The 18,812-nt window shown below is 37.1% G+C and overlaps 1 protein-coding gene across 3 annotated transcripts in view; it reads left to right on the top strand.

The window, feature by feature from the left end:
* Positions 1-2,211: 2,211 nt before the first annotated feature.
* Positions 2,212-18,812, top strand: part of LOC138325262 (uncharacterized) — a 49,085-nt gene continuing 32,484 nt past the window's right edge. Inside the window, exons 1-6 of one of the 3 annotated variants that reach the window (XR_011208754.1) lie at positions 2,212-2,496; positions 15,578-15,841; positions 16,204-16,410; positions 17,440-17,574; positions 17,881-18,018; positions 18,436-18,648. Coding sequence is in view for 2 of the 3 variants with exons in the window: in XM_069270792.1 (XP_069126893.1) it covers positions 2,313-2,496; positions 15,578-15,841; positions 16,204-16,410; positions 17,440-17,574; positions 17,881-18,018; positions 18,436-18,648 (1,141 nt within the window). In the remaining variant the exon portion in view is untranslated. The remainder of the gene's footprint in view (positions 2,497-15,577; positions 15,842-16,203; positions 16,411-17,439; positions 17,575-17,880; positions 18,019-18,435; positions 18,649-18,812) is intronic. The other 2 variants (XM_069270792.1, XM_069270793.1) reach the window with 2 other exon arrangements.

Below are 18,812 nucleotides of genomic sequence, written 5' to 3'. Positions count from 1 at the left end.
TGTTGCATCTCAACAGGTATTAACATTATCATCTTAGAACTAGTTGGTTTGATTTTAGTTGCCAGGGATTGTAAAAACCTACTGTATAGTTCTTATTCGCAGTGATTTCGCTATATTCTCGATCAACTTCATTTCTACGAACATCAAAACCTGCGAATAAACTTGTATGAATGATTAATATTAAGGTTTCATAGAGAAATCACGAAATTAAACAACTATACATTACACAGGAATTTTGGTGTTATCTGTGGCATCCAACACTCGAAATACATAACACGAATATGCAGATATTTAAGCATGGTTAGTTCCCTAGTTGTGCCGTTTGCTATCGTCGACATTTAAATTTTGATGTTTTTTCCCCTGTAATCATGTAAACGTAAAATGCTATTTCATTTTTCAAATTTTCAAACCCTATTGAAATATTCTATTAATAGTTAACATACATGGATCAACAATGCGATTTAGCTCTTTCTTTGAGTATGATAAAATATATATCATATTGTGGCGTTCATACCAACAGCGAGGCGCGGTGGATAATACCACCACATTGTAAAGCTCCTTGACCATTTGCAGTTCCTCCTCCAGTCTGTACATGAAGTCCTACCTACACCAACAAATCTCTGCAATAGGGTCCTTTGTAGTAACACCAGACTGTTCCTAGTACTACCTACACCAACAAATCTCTGCAATAGGGTCCTTTGTAGTAACACCAGACTGTTCCTAGTACTACCTACACCAACAAATCTCTGCAATAGGGTCCTTTGTAGTAACACCAGACTGTTCCTAGTACTACCTACACAAACAAATCTCTGCAATAGGGTCCTTTGTAGAGACACCAGACTGTTCCTAGTACTACCTACACCAACAAATCTCTGCAATAGGGTCCTTTGTAGTAACACCAGACTGTTCCTAGTACTACCTACACCAACAAATCTCTGCAATAGGGTCCTTTGTAGTAACACCAGACTGTTCCTAGTACTACCTACACCAACAAATCTCTGCAATAGGGTCCTTTGTAGTAACACCAGACTGTTCCTAGTACTACCTACACAAACAAATCTCTGCAATAGGGTCCTTTGTAGAGACACCTTTATGGAGAGAGAGATACCCTACCAAACGTACCTGCCTCTTGTTAGGTGGACTAATATGAGTTACACAATTAAGAATCCGCGAGAAGAAATGTGCCGCAGATTCCACCAAAGGAAGAGAGCAAAGTATAAAGCATTGCTGATTGAGTTCCAAGAAGGGTTACATACATGGAGATACATACATACCAAGTTGGATTCGGAAGCTTTCCCGCGGGGTGATATTTTAACAATCCCGGTTAAAGATGGACAGCGGCACAGAGGGTTGTTCAGGAAACAGAAAGAAAGCTAAGCACCAGTATATTGTCTGATGGCTTAGGAATTTTGGGGTTCCGTGTACTTTTCTTGAAGAAACTTTAAATGTTCAATCAATCATCTGCTTTCGAAAAAAAAATAATCCTGGTGTCATTTTTTACCATGCGTTGGGGCCAGGGGTCAAAGGTCACATCTGTGAAATCAGATTTGGGCTATGAAATCCGTAAACCACACAACCAACCAACAACGCTTCCTCTCTTTATCCCGAGAGTAAACCGAGCTAATGTTAGGGGTCGAAACACACTATCGTGTAATGTTCCTCCCTACTTCAACGTTGTTCTCGTTTGTTTGTTTTACAATTTATTTCATCTTGAGTTATAGTGCAGAACTTTTTGTCTTTTCAATAAAAGAATCCATCATGAAAATGAAGCCTGGTCAGTTAGCTCGAGATCTAGCTTAATGTGATTCTAAAAGGCTATCCGTTCATTTCTCCAAATATTGTTACATAAACATATCTACATATGTACATGTGTGTATTTACATGAGGTATGAATTTTATGTTTTTAATAGGCTACATGATTTAAGTGGTTTTTTTTTTTAATATGCAATAGACACACATTCAAACAAATGCAGAATGAAACTCGCTGTCGGGTCAGAGTAAATTGGCGACAAGCTTTGGCTAGGCGTCGTTCGAGATTCTGTCGCATGTATCTTGATCTTAAGGAGATCTTTAGTTGTTTTTTTATCCTGAACTGATACATCACTCTATACATACTTCTAGATGTCCCACTGCCCCACATGTCGGCATGCTGAAGCTGTAGAGATGACCTTTGACCTGTCACAATACAAGTACTTACATTAGAATGTGCGGATGATACGGTTTCCGGCGATCGTGTTGTATACCACTCCCGTGACTCTTCCTCGTATCCAACATTTTAAATTTACTTCCTTGTCCAGAATTGGCAGGACAGCATGTGTCGGCATTTGGTGCCAGGATTTCTGATTCTGGTACTGAATGATGTCAGAGACAAAATGGAAATGTTACGGACAACACAAACGCTAAAATTGAACAGTGTTTCCAGAGCCAGTAAGAGTTTTCACATTGTGCTTGGATTACTAGTTATAATACTGACCAATGGACGTGTTCATGGACAAGGTAAGGTCAATACGATAATTTTAAATTTGGTGATTTAATGAATGAAACATACTTTTATAGACTGGTGATCCTATTTATATAGACAAAATGGTAGTGGCTGAAGTTGTTCTATACTCAGCCATGACCAGGCTTTGTGTATTTATATAATGTGTATGGACGAGCCATTGTAGTCCACCACAATCCACTTGAATCCACCGTTAAAAGTGATGCTGTCCATTACAATACGAGGACGTAAAATAACCATCAAATCAATCTTCACATGGTGTGATAATTCGGCTTGTTACCTGTATTATCGTACGTTATTGTATGAATTTTTTCTTCACTGTGTAGTAACCTTACAACTAGAGTTAACTCAACCCTTGTCTTTTCCATACAGACAGCATTGTTTGAAATATACCCATCTTTTAGTGATTTGTGTCAATTGCCCACAACACAGGATGAGATCCAGTTATAGTCACTTACATTGAGAGTATGTTCTGGGTTTGAGATTTTATTTCATAGTCAAACGTCAAAAAGTAGAAACAAAAAATCAACATAATTATAATAACTTGGCATAAGTATTCTAAAGGAAACATAATTTACCATTTATATAATATAAACCGTCTCTGATCAAAGTTTTTCGGCTAAATAGTCTAGCCTTCGTCAAGGAAACACTCTGCGGTTTACTTTTCAAGTCACCATTTTGCTACCATCTCGCTTTTAGCTTTGAAATTACGTTATCTGTTTTCAATATTGGAAAAAAATGTGATATTGACATCCCCTCCTTTCTATCTCCTTTCTAAAGGTATACAGTATATCTGGTTACTTATGGTCAAAGGTCAAAAGACTGATAGTTCGTGCTTTCCTTAAGACTTTTACAGTTATTTTAGTGAAAACAAGTATAAGCCATTGTCTGCTATGGTTTGGTTTGGTTTGTTTATTTTTACGTCCTATTAACAGCCAGGGTCATGTAAGGACGTGCCAGGTTTGTTGGTGGAGGAAAGCCGGAGTACCCGGAGAAAAACCACCGAACAGCGGTCAGTACCTGGCAACTGCCCCACATGGGATTCGAACCCGCATCCCAGAGGTGAAGGGCTTGTGGTAATATGTCGGGACATCTTAACCACTCGGCCACCGCGGTCTGCTATGGTACATAAATTGATAAATAAAGAGTAATTAAAAGATCATAAAATATTATTCTTGGTAAACGATCTTAAACTTTCCAACACAAACTGACATGGTCATTTCTTGGTATCCATGACCGCGACGCATCCTCTGGTTGTTCTTTTTTATACCCCGCGAAACGCGTTTGCGGGGGATATTGTTTTGGGCTCTGTCCGTCTGTCCGTCCGTTCGAGATCATTTTCCAGGCTATTATTCAAAAACCGTTCAATGCAGCTCCTTGAAACTTTCTATATACACCATACAAGTGCCCTAGTTGTGCGTTTTGCTATTTCGGACCTTCTATTTTGGATTTTTTTTCCCGTTACCATGGAAACTTAGTCAAAAGTACCAAATTACGTTTTCCTTTAGTTTCCGGACTATAAACTTAAAAACCGTTTAACGCATCTGCATGAAACTTTCTGTACAGGTACAGGTATATATCAGACAAGTGCCCTTGTTGTGGCTTTTGCTGTTGTGGGCCTTGGAATTTTTCGTTACCATGGTAACTCAGTTAAAAATACCAAATTACAGTTTCTTTTTGTTACCTGCTGATTGTGTTAGTTTTACAATAGTTTTACTATACTCACATACATTTTAAGTTATGCTGAATAATGTTTACTTTGACCTTGATGTATTTGGTTTTTATTCCAACTGCGGGGCACGGGGGATAAAGCCGCGCTTTGCGGCTCCTTTTTTTGCGCGTGACTGTGTCTTTCTGACGTTTGTCATGTGTGCAGTTCTTTACTTGAGTCGGAGAGTTAACGTATGTGTGATTAGATGTGGGTAAGTACGTGTTTATGTACGTGTGGTTATGTTTGCAACGTCTATGAGTAAGTACGTGTGTCATCTTGGGCGACGAGAGCACAGATGAAGGAAGTGCCAGTATATATCTTCTGGAAGGAAGTAATATACACTATACACGAGTGAGAAATGACCATAGGTAGTTTTGATTTAACTAAAGTGAAAAATGTACTAGTCTTTAAATATCAAATCGTATAAAGAAGGATTTCACAAAAAGACAGCAATGTCCTGGTGAAAGAAGTATTGACTGTCAGTGAAATATACATGAAAGTGGAACGTATTCGTGGTTTTCCTTTATTTCGAATATTATACAGGAAGATAAGATTTCTTACAACTCTGTAAATGACAATTCAAGTAGGACGTTAAAATGTAGGCTGAAATGATTATTCAAGGAATCAATACAATGTACGTTCAAAACCATTTTTACAACCAAGATAAATCAGTCAAATAACAATAGTATTTTTTTCTTTGTAGTAAACTTAAAACAAAATTATAAAGAAGAAACGATCTTTCTATAAAGGATTTTGAATTAATAAAATTGCTCGCAAAACTGCTAATTAGCAACCACAGTTTAAAAATTGAGGCGGGTAGGGTAAACAGATTTCTGTCCATTGTGGTGATGCAGACGACTTTTAACGACTTTGAGGATGAATCCCACTTATCATATTTATGCAACTCTTGTCTTCTCATGATCTATAACTTCTACAGGATTCAGGTCTCTTTATCAAAATAATTTAACATGAGACCCGGTGACTTGACCTTTTAACCCCAACTTTAATTCCACTCTGTGCTACCTCATACAGGCGGATGCATTAGAAAAAGATAACCTATAATAACAGCTGTCCTGGTACTTATTTATAAGTGACTAGGGTTGGCCACTGGGTCACGTGATCGACGCCATCCGCTTGATTTTAAGAGACTAAACGTATTCCGTAAATTTTTACCCATATATCCAACTGGTGTAATCCATGTAAATTTTCCCACAAACTTGAACCGCACGCCGATTTATCTTCGAGAAAGTCTGTCGACATGACCCTGCGCATTATACATGTAACCATGTGACCATCCTCGATACTCCAGGGGTTACTATCACTGACGATATCCCTGGACTATCCCATAGTAAATTCTAAACATGTGGTCATTTGATGTATATCAGTGGGATTGTATAACGCTACAAGAATGCGTACAAGCAGGGTGATGACGAGGCTGACAGACTCTGCTAATGGTTTTGGAATCAAGGTGCTATACATCTGTAATCATTTGGAAATTTCCAAAATACGATAATGCATAGTTTGAGAACTGTTATTTGAAATAAATGTGTGTTTTTTTTAGTGGGAGGGAAGTAGGTTGCCGTCTGGTAACCAAACAATTATCGACAGTGTCTTTGTTAATTGACCTTTGGACCCCAAATTCTATCCCGAATTATGGTAACTCATATTACGTCTACTACTTGAGTGTTTGTTTTGTTTGGAAGACGGAGACCTTTAGTCAAAGCATGTGTCTTCGAGAGGGGTCATATGAAACGATACCTGAGGACTCCATTTTGTGTCCGTTTTCGCTAGTCTTCACGGGTGTTTTGCAATGTGTAATCCTGGTCACTACTAGTCTCTGCAGGTCTGTGGTTGGTCGGTTTTTTCCTCTCCTGAGCTGCCTCCAGTTTTACTATGAGAGAGTCCAGGTATGGATATGACGTCAGTGATAGTAACCCCTGGTGTATCGATGATGTTGTGATATGCTAAACTGTACATGGTATAGCTTTGTTCAAAATATTAACAAAAACTTCCCTGATAAGATCAACACATAATGCCACTATTTTTTTCTCCATTTCCTTCCCTCCCATGCATGAGAACAATGGCATGTGATATCTACGATACAAATAAATCAACAAATATAACCATTTCCCCTTTTTTACGTGTTAGCCAATGATAAGATAAAAGCCATTCAGGAAAAACATTCTCCAGCTGCTCGTTTTTATTTACCATTAATTTATTTACCATTAATTAAAATATCCACATCCCAAGCCTAACATCTGCATTCCGAATCTACCTGATAACCGATATCTCTTACATTGTAAATCAACTCTTATGTTCCCGGCTGACAATCTATCCCATAAGGGTATTTCTCATCTCTAAGATGTTTTCGTACAAATAGACCCCAATATTCAATGACGTATTTGTCTACAGAGGAATTACATAAAATATAACAGTACGGGAGTTCGAGACCTGCAGGGCCTTTGGGGAAGTAATATGTTCAATCTAATTAAAATTCGATGTTCATTATCTACTCCGTAAACTCCGTCAGTCTTACGTCAATTGTGTGCAAAATAATGGAAACGCTTGTTCGGCAACACTTGGTAAATCATATGAAAGTCAACTCTCTGTTCAATAACAAGCAATATTGATTTGTATCGGGAAGATCAACAACTCTTCAACTCCTTACAGTTCTTGACTGATAGACCAGAGCACTAGATAATGGAATTCCTATTGACTGTATCTATACCGATTTTCAGAAGGCTTTTGATACCGTACCACACAAAAGACAAAAAGACCGGTCTGGAAATAGAAGAAATTCTTTAAAAGTAAACCCTCAACAATGCAACACTGCAAAGAGAAACAGCAGTTTTTCACTACGTACTGCAGCGGCGTGGAACAACTTACCAGAGAGTGTTGTTTGTGCTAACTTAAATTGTTTTAAAAATGAACTGGATAGATATTCGAAAAATATCGATCTATTTTATGATTTCAAGGCTAATTGACAACCTGAGGTGATATTACAATCAATAAATATTATCAAAAAGTACATGTATGTACAAATATTGAATCTGGTGTAGAAAATATATTATCCTGTACCAGAAATCTGCAATTAAATGTCACCCAATTTAATAAATTAAATGTTTTAATTAGATTGTTGTATGCTCGACCTAATTTGGTTCCTTTTCTTTGCGTACTTTTTGGTTCCATTATCATCACTAGTTCCTAAGTTGAGATTGGGAATTAGTCCAAATTTAATTAGATTTGCATATTAGTTATTGGCAGGGAAACTCACTCTTTTGAAACATTTGGTTCATGCTCCATCCAAGTTTTTCAAATATCGCCGTACTAATAATCTAATTTTGTGAAACCCTCGATTATATTTTTAAAATTGCGCTTTGTTATGCGACGATTCCTGTATAGGTGACATTCCTTTGGTTCGGGCCTGGCCTTGGCACGTTACATTTTATACAAATAAACATATCAACGCAAAGAGTATAAAATAGGGGCCCCAGTGGCCGAGTGGTTAAGATGTCTTGACATATTACCACAAGCCCTCCGCGAGTTCGAATCTCAGGTGGGGCAGTTGCCAGGTACTGATCGCTGGTTTTTCTCCGGGTACTCCGGCTCTTCACCAACATATTGATAAGGGACCCACTGGGCCTTAACGATCACTTGAGTTCTTATACAGAATGACACAAAACGTGTTATTGCTTTTGAGCATAAGACACAAGATCCGAAATTTAAGTCAAATGATATTGAACAAAAATTAGCATAAAAACTTTTTCATCGATTCTCTATGAAGAGTAATTGTATTTGATTCCACTACTTCTGTGAGTTGAGAAGCTTTTGAATTTTATCCATTTTGATGCTTTGGGTTTGCCAAAACCAATCTGAAAATTGAACAAATTATGCTCAAAAATGTGTTTTTCCTAAATAGTAAATTTGACCCCTCCATAGGGCAAAATCTCAGAGCCATGAAATTATCTAAGAAGTGTATTCGATTCCATCACATTTGTGAGTTGAGAAAAAGATTTAAAATTTTACGCCGATTGGGAAGTCTTCACTCGATAAGATACAGCTCCCTGTAAAATATACACGTGCTTTCATATTCCATTGATTGAATATTACGTACCCGGCCTACTGTACTTTGTACCCGGCCTACTATACTTTCCAGGTACTTGCTAGTGGAACAATCTTTTCTATACTTTTTACAGGTTTCTAATTATTTCATGTTCATAGATGCATGTACACATTACGTTTGCATAAGCCCATCCTCGATACTCCAGGAGTTACTATCACTGACGTAAAATCCAGCCCTGGACTATCTCATAGTAAAATTGTGATACTTTGATGTACATCAAAGGAATTTTATACATTGTGGTGAATGTGTTGCTTTGACATTGGGCGTCATTCTCTCTGTAATCTTCAATTTCTGATTGGTCAGTTTCTCCCGAACTGTCTCCAGTTTTACTATGATATATTCTAGGGATGGATATAACGGCAGTGATAGTAACCTCTGGCGTAAAACTAACTTACCAATCATCAATAATATTATCTTACAGCAATCTGTATAGTAATGAAAAGGCCACCATAGTTTATGTAAATCAAATTTTATATGACTGTAACTTAAATATGATATAAAACATTTTTTTCACATTACTCTACAAGCATTAATAGCGACACTAAGTGTACATCTGAAGACGACACCATTATCTGTCTAAAAGTCTTTTAAGTTATACAACATTTCAGCTAAGTGTTGCCGTATACTCTAAGACCAATTGAATGAACTTTAGTTATGTACGTCAGTGTATTTAAACTTCCGACATGTGTTGATTTACCACCGTGCTCTTGTCAACATCCGGATTATGGATGAAGTGAGGAGAATATACATGTACTTGAAATATTTCTCAGTTACGTGGGCTGAACTAAGTTCTATCTAGTAACGGGGAAGGAAGTGTATGGGTATCTCAGTATATCTGGTTGATAAAAGTTTATTATCATGGCGAAATATTATTATAGATCACAATGATCCGAGAATTAGTTACAGTTTATATCAATATATGGACCCACCAGATCGAGTGTCCATAGACCATTTTAGTACGTGTACAAGTAGAAAACCGATTTTTGATCTAGACCCCTAAAACGTCTAAAATGGTCTATGAACACTCTGGTGGGTCCATTTAGAGATTGAACATAACGCGCTACATTGAACATGTCTTTATCCAATTGCGTTATTACCACCTTTAACGCAATCGAAACACTGTTCAATGTATATAATTACATAGAGATTGAACAGTGCTTTTTATTGCATTAAAGGTGTATGAACGCAATTGGATACAGACATATCCAAAGAAGAGTTGAAGATAAATAGTGTTATTTTTAAGGTATATCGTTTCTTGTTTTAGAAATCCTATTGAAGTATGGTATAATGATCGTTTATAAGGTTCAATTAAAACAGTATATATGTATACACTCTCACATATATACTTGCTATTTATTAATGTACGGAAATTACGATACAATAAAGCACACTAGAAATTTATACTAGAAAGTTAGAAACTAAATTTAGAAAATAATAAACACTTCGTGATTAGTCATCAAATGGATTAATCTCTGTTAAATAGTCTATTATGAAGAAGCATTGCAGTAAACCCCGATATCCCGAGGTCACTACCACTGTCGGAATATCCACATCCCCGATCTCAAGAGGTTACTACCACTGTCGAAATATCCACATCCCCGATATCCAGAGGTTACTATCACTGTCGGAATATCCACATCCCCGATATCCAGGGGTTACTACCATTGTCGAAATATCCACATCCCCGATATCCCGAGGTCACAACCACTGTCGGAATATCCACATCCCCGATCTCAAGAGGTTACTACCACTGTCGAAATATCCACATCCCCGATATCCAGAGGTTACTATCACTGTCGGAATATCCACATCCCCGATATCCAGGGGTTACTACCATTGTCGAAATATCCACATCCCCGATATCCAGAGCTTACTACCACTGTCGAAATATCCACATCCCATATATCCAGGGGTTACTACCACTGTCGAAATATCCACATCCCCGATATCCAGGAGTTACTATCACTATCGAAATATCCACATCCCCGATATCCAGAGATTACTACCACTGTCGAAATATCCACATCCCCGATATCCAGGGGTCACTACCATTATCGAAATATCCACGTCCCCGATATCCAGAGGTTACTACCACTGTCGAAATATCCACATCCTCGATATCAAGAGGTTACTATCACTGTCGGAATATCCACATCCTCGATATCCAGAGGTTACTACCACTGTCGAAATATCCACATCCCCGATATCAAGAGGTTACTACCACTGTCGAAATATCCACATCCCCGATATCCATGGGTTACTACCACTGTCGAAATATCCACATCCCCGATATCCAGAGGTTACTACCACTGTCGAAATATCCACATCCCTGATATCCAGGGGTTTCTACCACTGTCGAAATATCCACATCCCCGATATCAAGAGGTTACTACCACTGTCGAAATATCCACATCCCCGATATCCAGGGGTTACTACCACTGTCGAAATATCCACATACCCGATATCCAGGGGTTACTACCACTGTCGAAATATCTACATCCATGATATCCAGTGGTTACTACCACTGTCGAAATATCCACATCCCTGATATCCAGAGGTCACTACCATTGTCGAAATATCCACATCCCCGATATCCAGAGGTCACTACCCTTGTCGAAATATCCAGATCCCCGATATCCAGAGGTTACTACCACTGTCGGGATATCCACATTCCCGATATCCAGAGGTTACTTTTACTGTCGGAATATCCACATCCCCGATATTCAGAGGTCACTACCATTGTCGAAATATCCACATCCCCGATATCCAGAGGTTACTACCACTGTCGGAATATCCACATTCCCGATATCCAGAGGTTACTTTTACTGTCGGAATATCCACATCCCCGATATCCAGAGGTTACTACCACTGTCGGAATATCCACATCCCCGATATCCAAGGGTTACTACCACTGTCGGAATATCCACATCCCCGATATCCAGAGGTTACTACCACTGTCGAAATAATCACATCCCCGATATCCAGAGGTTACTACCACTGTCGAAATAATCACATCCCCGATATCCAGAGGTTACTACCACTGTCGAAATAATCACATCCCCGATATCCAGGAGTTACTACCACTGTCGAAATATCGACATCCCCGATATCCAGAGGTTACTATCACTGTCGGAATATCCACATCCCCGATATTCAGGGGTTACTAACACTGTCGAAATATCCACATCCCCGATATCAAGAGGTTACTACCACTGTCGAAATATCCACATCCCCGATATCCAGGGGTTACTGCCACTGTCGAAATATCCACATCCCCGATATCCAAGGGTTACTATCACTGTCGGAATATCCACATCCCCGATATCCAGAGGTTACTTCCACTGTCGGAATATCCACATCCCCGATATCCAGAGGTTACTACCACTGTCGAAATATCCACATCCCCGATATCCAGAGGTTACTACCACTGTCGAAATATCCACATCCCCGATATCCAGAGGTTACTATCACTGTCGGAATATCCACATCCCCGATATCCAGGGGTTACTACCACTGTCGAAATATCCACATCCCCGATATCCAGAGGTTACTATCACTTTCGGAATATCCACATCCCCGATATCCAGGGGTTACTACCACTGTCGAAATATCCATATCCCCGATATCCAGAGGTTACTACCACTGTCGAAATATCCACATTCCCGATATCCAGGGGTTACTAGAACTGAATTATACTCCAACAGCTTTATCCCCTCAATGCTAAGAGAATTTAATCAAACAGATATAGAACTCATATTTAATAATTCATAAGAACAATTTTTTAAAAAAAGTATCAAAATAGATAATGATATTCCTACTACAGAAATTTCTAATATCTTTTTAATATCATGGCGACCGTAAGTAGGAGAGTAGCAGTGTCTCAAAAATAATGATTACAGCAAACACCTACTGATAGCTTAACAATGTAACATAGCTAAGCCTGTGTTTCCGTTAATACCATTAACAGTTTCCAGAACGTTTGTGTCTTTGAAAATGAGCGCATTCATTGTTTATTTCCTATGCATAGCATAAGCAAAATGTCAGATGGTTACTACAGTGTCACATATTTTTTTCACTGGTTCTTAATGATAACCATTATCATTGTGTGTGCTTTCTCGCCTCACTGCTCTATCCACTGAAGAGACTCGGCATGTATTGTAGCTTACAGTCCAAATAAAAGTAATCGAGATATCAGTATCAAATTCGGGATCTCCAACAGATTCTAACATATATGTGTATGCTGTTTCAGATTTATCCGGCATAATGGAAATTACACCAAATCCGCATTCTTCGAATGATGGAATTGGTTCTCCTTAATACATAGCTTCATAATTCGTATGAAGTACCATTCATCAATCCCGTGGACCCTCGTTCGACCATAAATGGCACAGGTAATATTAACGAGGTCATTAATGAGGCCATAAATGTTAAAAAAATCATTGGTCTTGCTTTTCCCACTCCCTTGAATGTGCTGGTTGTGTCACATCTGGTGTATGCATAAAGAGGCCATTGAAGACTCTACAGAAAAAAAAGTCTTCTACAATGCTTTCCAGACTTAACAAATATAGGAACTTCACTGCAGACCTCATTTATGACCACAAAAAATCCACCTGTGCCATCTGTGGTCACTGAGGGTTCACACGAATGAGGAATTGTGCTTCATACGAATTAAGGAGAACCAACTCAACCCTTCGCAGAATGCGGATCTGGTGTTTTTTCCATCATGTCGGTGAAGTCTGGAACATCATATACGATATCTGCAACACTAGGTTGGAAACAGGAAGAGCTCCCACATCCCAGAAGCCGATGTTTCTTATAGTAACTCTGGCCATGGACGGTTGACAAGTTAGAACCACGACGGTAACTCGGTAATGTAATGTCACATCAGCTCTTCGCCATCGAAGACAAAGAACTAGTGAAAGAAATATGTGACACTGTAGTAACCATCTGACATTTCCTTACGTTATACACAGGAAATAGCAATGGATGTGCTCATTCTGAAAGACGCAAAACGTTTCGGAGAGTGTCATGGTATTCACGGAATAACAGACTTACCCCAGTTTTGATTTGCTACCGTATAGCTATTAGTTGGCGTTTTGCTGTAATAAGTGTAAGACGCTACTAGTCCACAAAATTTCGAACATGAAAATGGATTATTTTGAAGTACCACTTAGATATTCAGCCAACTTTAAATTCAATTTTGTTAAGATCTAAATCGTCAATAGCCAATATTATATTCAGGAAATTCTAAGACACCAGGAAACTGTAGTGTCGGTGGTTTGGGAAAAACCCAATCATATGTCCTGTATACGAATCCGATGATATTTTGTAAACCAAATGATGGTATAAAAATAATTCTCTTTTCTTTTTGTTGTTGTATAAACTGATTGACAAGAGATCAAGCAACTGATTATGAATAATAATTTGTTGTTGGGAAACATTTTTGCTGCGTCAAGCCAAATATGAAAAAAAAATGCTGAAAATTTACCATTTTTGAGGTTAAAATCCGTTTTTTTTCATTTCTGCGTACAAATTACTACATATATTGGATTATTTGGTCCTGATATGTATTTGGTGTTCTATTGTGGTCATTTTGATACCTCATTTGTCTACTTCAGTTGAAGAATGTCGATGTTATGACTATTTTTCATTTTTTAGTGAATTTCGAGATGGCGGCCATCTTGATGACGTCATAACCGGAACTTATACAATGTTAACATTGGTTTTTCTTGTTGTTGTTGTTGTTTTTAAACTGATTGATAAGTGGTCAAAAAACTGATTAGAAATAACATTTTGCTGTTGGAAAACATTTATGCAGCGTCAAGCCAAATATGAAAAATTTGCTGAAAAATCACCATTTTTGAGTCTAAAAAACGATTTTTTTCATTTTCTGCGTAAAAATCACTGCATATATTGGATATTTTGAGGCATAACCGGAAGTTCGTCCCAACTTACGCAATGTTAACATTTTGATTTGTGATCAGTTGGTCATAAGGGTTCAGAAAAATATTGGTTCAGAAGTGGGGGGGGGGGGGGGGGGGGCATGTGGGAACCTCCTAGCCCATGGCCTAAGAGAATCTCCAGCCTGTTCCTGTTATTATACCAATGAAAATTCATATCACTTTTTCTTGGCTGTAGGCACTTCTATGAACAGAGAGCAGTTCTTATACAGGGAATACAGAACTTAGGTTTACCAGATAATCATAATCATTTAAACATTGAAACACTATTATATGGATGTAAATTTTGCAATAATGATATTAACAAAGATATTTTACAATGCGTGATTGAATATATCCGCCATACTAAAAGATTTGATTTCTGATAAACATGTATTTTATATACATGTATCATAGCCCTCTGCATATATAAGCAAATAACAAGTAACAAGTACCCATATCTAATTACTTGATAGTCAAAATACTATCTAGCAGTGCAATTAAACAATTAAACTATTGTATATGTTAATATCCATTTCTAATTTACTCTAAACTATCCTGGCTGGATGGATACTGAATACTGATTATTGAGAATCTTTTATACAATAATATTTATCTAATTGAATAATCAAACCATGTACATATTAGAACCATAAATGTTGGTTAACACTCCAATTGTATAAAAAAATTGTATACCAAAAAATTGCTTATTTGTTGTCATTCAATCTCCTACCAATTTTTTCATATTCCAAAAACTACAATCAGTAAGAATATGACAAAAACTGACAAAATTAAAAAGTTAAATAAAATTGGAGTTTTTTTAAATTAAAAACGCCCAGAAAGGTAATTCCCCCTCTTTGAACTTGTTAACTAATTATTTAATATTGTTATCACTATACTGTAAAAAAATATGGAATCTAATTCAGTTTATTTGTTTATATAGATATGTGTATTAATGAATTGCAGAACGAACGAATTTTATGTTTGTATACTACTTTAAAATATGATCTGATTTCTCAGTCTCCCTTTTTGGGGTTGCTAGGACTTAAATAGGCGTAGCCTGATGTCCGATCCTGTTGATTTGTACATAATATCAATAAAGCTCAACTCGAAAACACCAAGTGTGGAAAGCCTAATTGGGCTTATTGTTGAAATTGAAAAAAACACAAAGATTTTTTTTATCTATCATGATCATGATAACTTTTAACTTCCATCAAACATAACCATTTTAATTGTAAACAAAAGTAAATTTTGTTTTTTTCCCGTATCAACAACAATCTAACAGTATGATTTGTCACTTCCAGTCAATCTGGCTCTGAACCAACTAGTAAACTCCAGCAGCGTTCATGTCGATTCCACTAAAACGTATGGACCTGCGTCTAAGGTTGTGGATGGTAACAAGAACTCATTTCTGAATGGCGACAGCTGCCTTCTTACGAAACAAGGGGCAACCTCGGTAGCCTGGCTGTACATAGACCTGGGGACTGTGTCTGTGGTCCAGCGTATTGAGATGACCAATAGAAAAGGCGGAGATGAAACTACATCAAGTGCTGCTAAAGATAGACCTCGTAAGTATTACAATACGTTGAAAACATTTAACCGTATTAACATAGGAAAGTCCAAAAAAAGTAGCATTAAAATGGTTACTTAAGTTTGCACAAAGTATTCTTAGGAACTTGTCGAAATGTAAAAAAAGATGTACTGTATAATTGCTTCCCGGGTTTTTTAATTTCGTTAAATTTATGGATTCTACCAAATTACATAGCATATAAATGACACTTTCAAAGGCTACATAAACATAAACCCCCGCGATTAATTTCAAAGCAGTCAATCGCAAAATTTGTCATCCGCAAAAAATAATAACTATACAGTATATGTAGGGGTCTTCTAATCTAATAAAGTTTTATCAAGACATATATTCTCTGTTCAGACCAGGAAAAGCTCAGAGGTTTTGTTATGGCTGTCAGCAATTTAACTTCAACAATTCCACCCAGACCAGCGGATGTCTGTTACCAAGACGACGGAGTATTTCCACCGGACGTGTTTCAGAACAGGACATGCAATCAAATAGGAAGATATGTGTTGTTGCAGAATAACAAATCGAAAGAGCTTGAAATATGTGAAGTTGAAGTGATAGGCAAGTCTGAGCACTTCTCGTAATGTACATTTAGTTGCAGTACGTAGAGCTAAAATTTTCAGCTACTAGTTACACTTTCACGACCAATTAAAAGTCCTTGTCAGTGTCAATGATTGCTGGGATAAGTTCTAGAATATGTATTCATCAAGGTTAAAAAAGCTTAACGTGGCATATAAAAAGCCTTAGTGGTATTTCCAGCTATAGGGATCGTAGTTATAAAATACATCTACCAACCTTAGTAATCTGTCAGAAAATCATAAAATGTCTGTCAGCTTTAGTGATTGGTCAGAAAGTTTGACAAGAAAGTAATAAAACATCTGTCAGCTTTAGTGATTGGTCAGAAAGATTGGCCAGAAAGCAATAAAACATCTGTCAGCTTTAGTGATTGGTCAGAAAGATTGGTAAGAAAGTAAAGAAACATCTGTCAGCTTAAGTGATTGGTCAGAAAGTCATAAAATACATCAGCCGTAATAATAGGTCAGAAAGTAATAACATGTACATAAGCCTCCTATTTGAGCAAAGTGGCAAACAGGCATTGGTACAATTATACTTCAAATGCAATTACAAATGTAATTAGTAATTGATTACTTAGGTGATATATGTACTTGTGGTTTTGCAAAAAAATAATATATATATATATATATATTTATATATATAAATAATCATTCTAGCTTGAGGAATAAACTATTTGTACCGCGAAATGGATAGAACACCAACATTGACAGATTTTGCAAAGTATAATATCAATCTTTTTGATTAAATGCTTCCGAGAAATGGTATTTTGGCAAGTAATTTCTGATTTGCTTGAATAAAGTCCATCTGTATGCATTTTCATTTTTTTTGCAAACATTGGATTAAAAAGATTATAAAAGAGTCTTATAATACCATATACATAATTGTATATTGAGTTTAAGGATCGACAATACTCCTTGAATTAATGTCATGTTGGCTTGCTACAGTTATTTTTGATAGAAGTGAGATCCTATAAACATGAGTCCTAATATCTGTTTTGCTCTCTGTTAACTGAAGGGTGTCCGGTTGGATACTATGGACATAACTGTTCAATGGAGTGTAGTAGCTGTGTCGTTGGCCAGTGCTTTCCAGGGAATGGCAGTTGCATGTTTGGTTGCCGCCCAGGATTTCTGGGGGACATGTGTACAAAAGGTTAACAAATTTTTCATTTTTGCATTTCATTTGAAAAATATCATAAACTGTTTTTGTTAACTGGACACTTTTACTATCACGTAGAAGGTAATGTAGTTACACACTTGTTACGCGGCCTTAAAACGTCACTTCCGGTACCGTATACACCATGGAAAGACTGCATGTTGCAATTTTAAAATAGAAACAGTCTTTATCAATATTGAGTATTGGCTGTCAATGTGGAAGACGATAATTTTTTGTAACCAGAATCCTGATAACAGAATAATACATTAAAAACAAAACAATTTACCAATGTTTATATTACAGAATGTGACGGAGGACACTATGGACTCAACTGTGCCAAAACCTGTGGAAATTGTGCGCAGAATCAGTCATGCGATCACGTGACAGGTGGTTGCCATAATGGTTGCGCTGATGGATATAGTGGGTCAAAGTGCACTTATGGTAAGAATGAAGGTTAAACTTCGTGGTTAACATGATTTTTATCATTTTAGTCATACATTCTGTGTATTTTTGTATACGTTAACGGTTTTTACATTTAACTGATTATTGACGATTTTTTTTTATTAAAAAACAGTTTCCAGTAGCAAGCCTTGTTAAGGATTTTCTTAAACTGTTTATTTACATTAGAGAAATACATATTACTCTGTGGAATTTGCATCTAATACAAACAATATGTACATAGTCATGACAGAAAATGCTGAAAATATAAATATAGTTTATCGAAAAGCAGTGAAAATTTATATATCACGCTAATATCTTATTGCGGTTTTTAACTTGAAAGCCAAAATATCATCATTTGTGCCATGAAAAATACAGCGTTACGGTTTTAGTACTTCTAAAATAAACACAATTTTACAGCGAATTTTGCATTTGGAAAACCGAACTTTGTGAGTGGAATCGTTGACAACACCACATTCAATGGAACAGCTTATATGAACAAGACAGTGGATACGTGTTATACTTCGAAACGCGGAGCCAGCTACGTTCGATTGAGTGTTGATCTTGGGCAGCCCGCCGTCATAAACCATATCGCCATTGATATCACGAATAGCTCCACCAGCAAGTCAGTGTGTAGGTATTCGCAGAAGGTAGTGTGTATCAGTGTGTTTTTATGTCTTTCCAAAGACTGAATTGACAAAAAATCCTTTTTGCCTCTTACTGTAACTCTATTTTTCTTCTTCAACAATTTATTCACAGTTTTTTTTCTAACAAACAAAAAACATAAATTCCGGATT

The sequence above is a fragment of the Argopecten irradians genome, chromosome 6, assembly GCF_041381155.1.
Source record: "Argopecten irradians isolate NY chromosome 6, Ai_NY, whole genome shotgun sequence".
NCBI classification, from domain to species: domain Eukaryota; kingdom Metazoa; phylum Mollusca; class Bivalvia; order Pectinida; family Pectinidae; genus Argopecten; species Argopecten irradians.
This window is presented reverse-complemented; position numbering and strand designations above follow the sequence as displayed.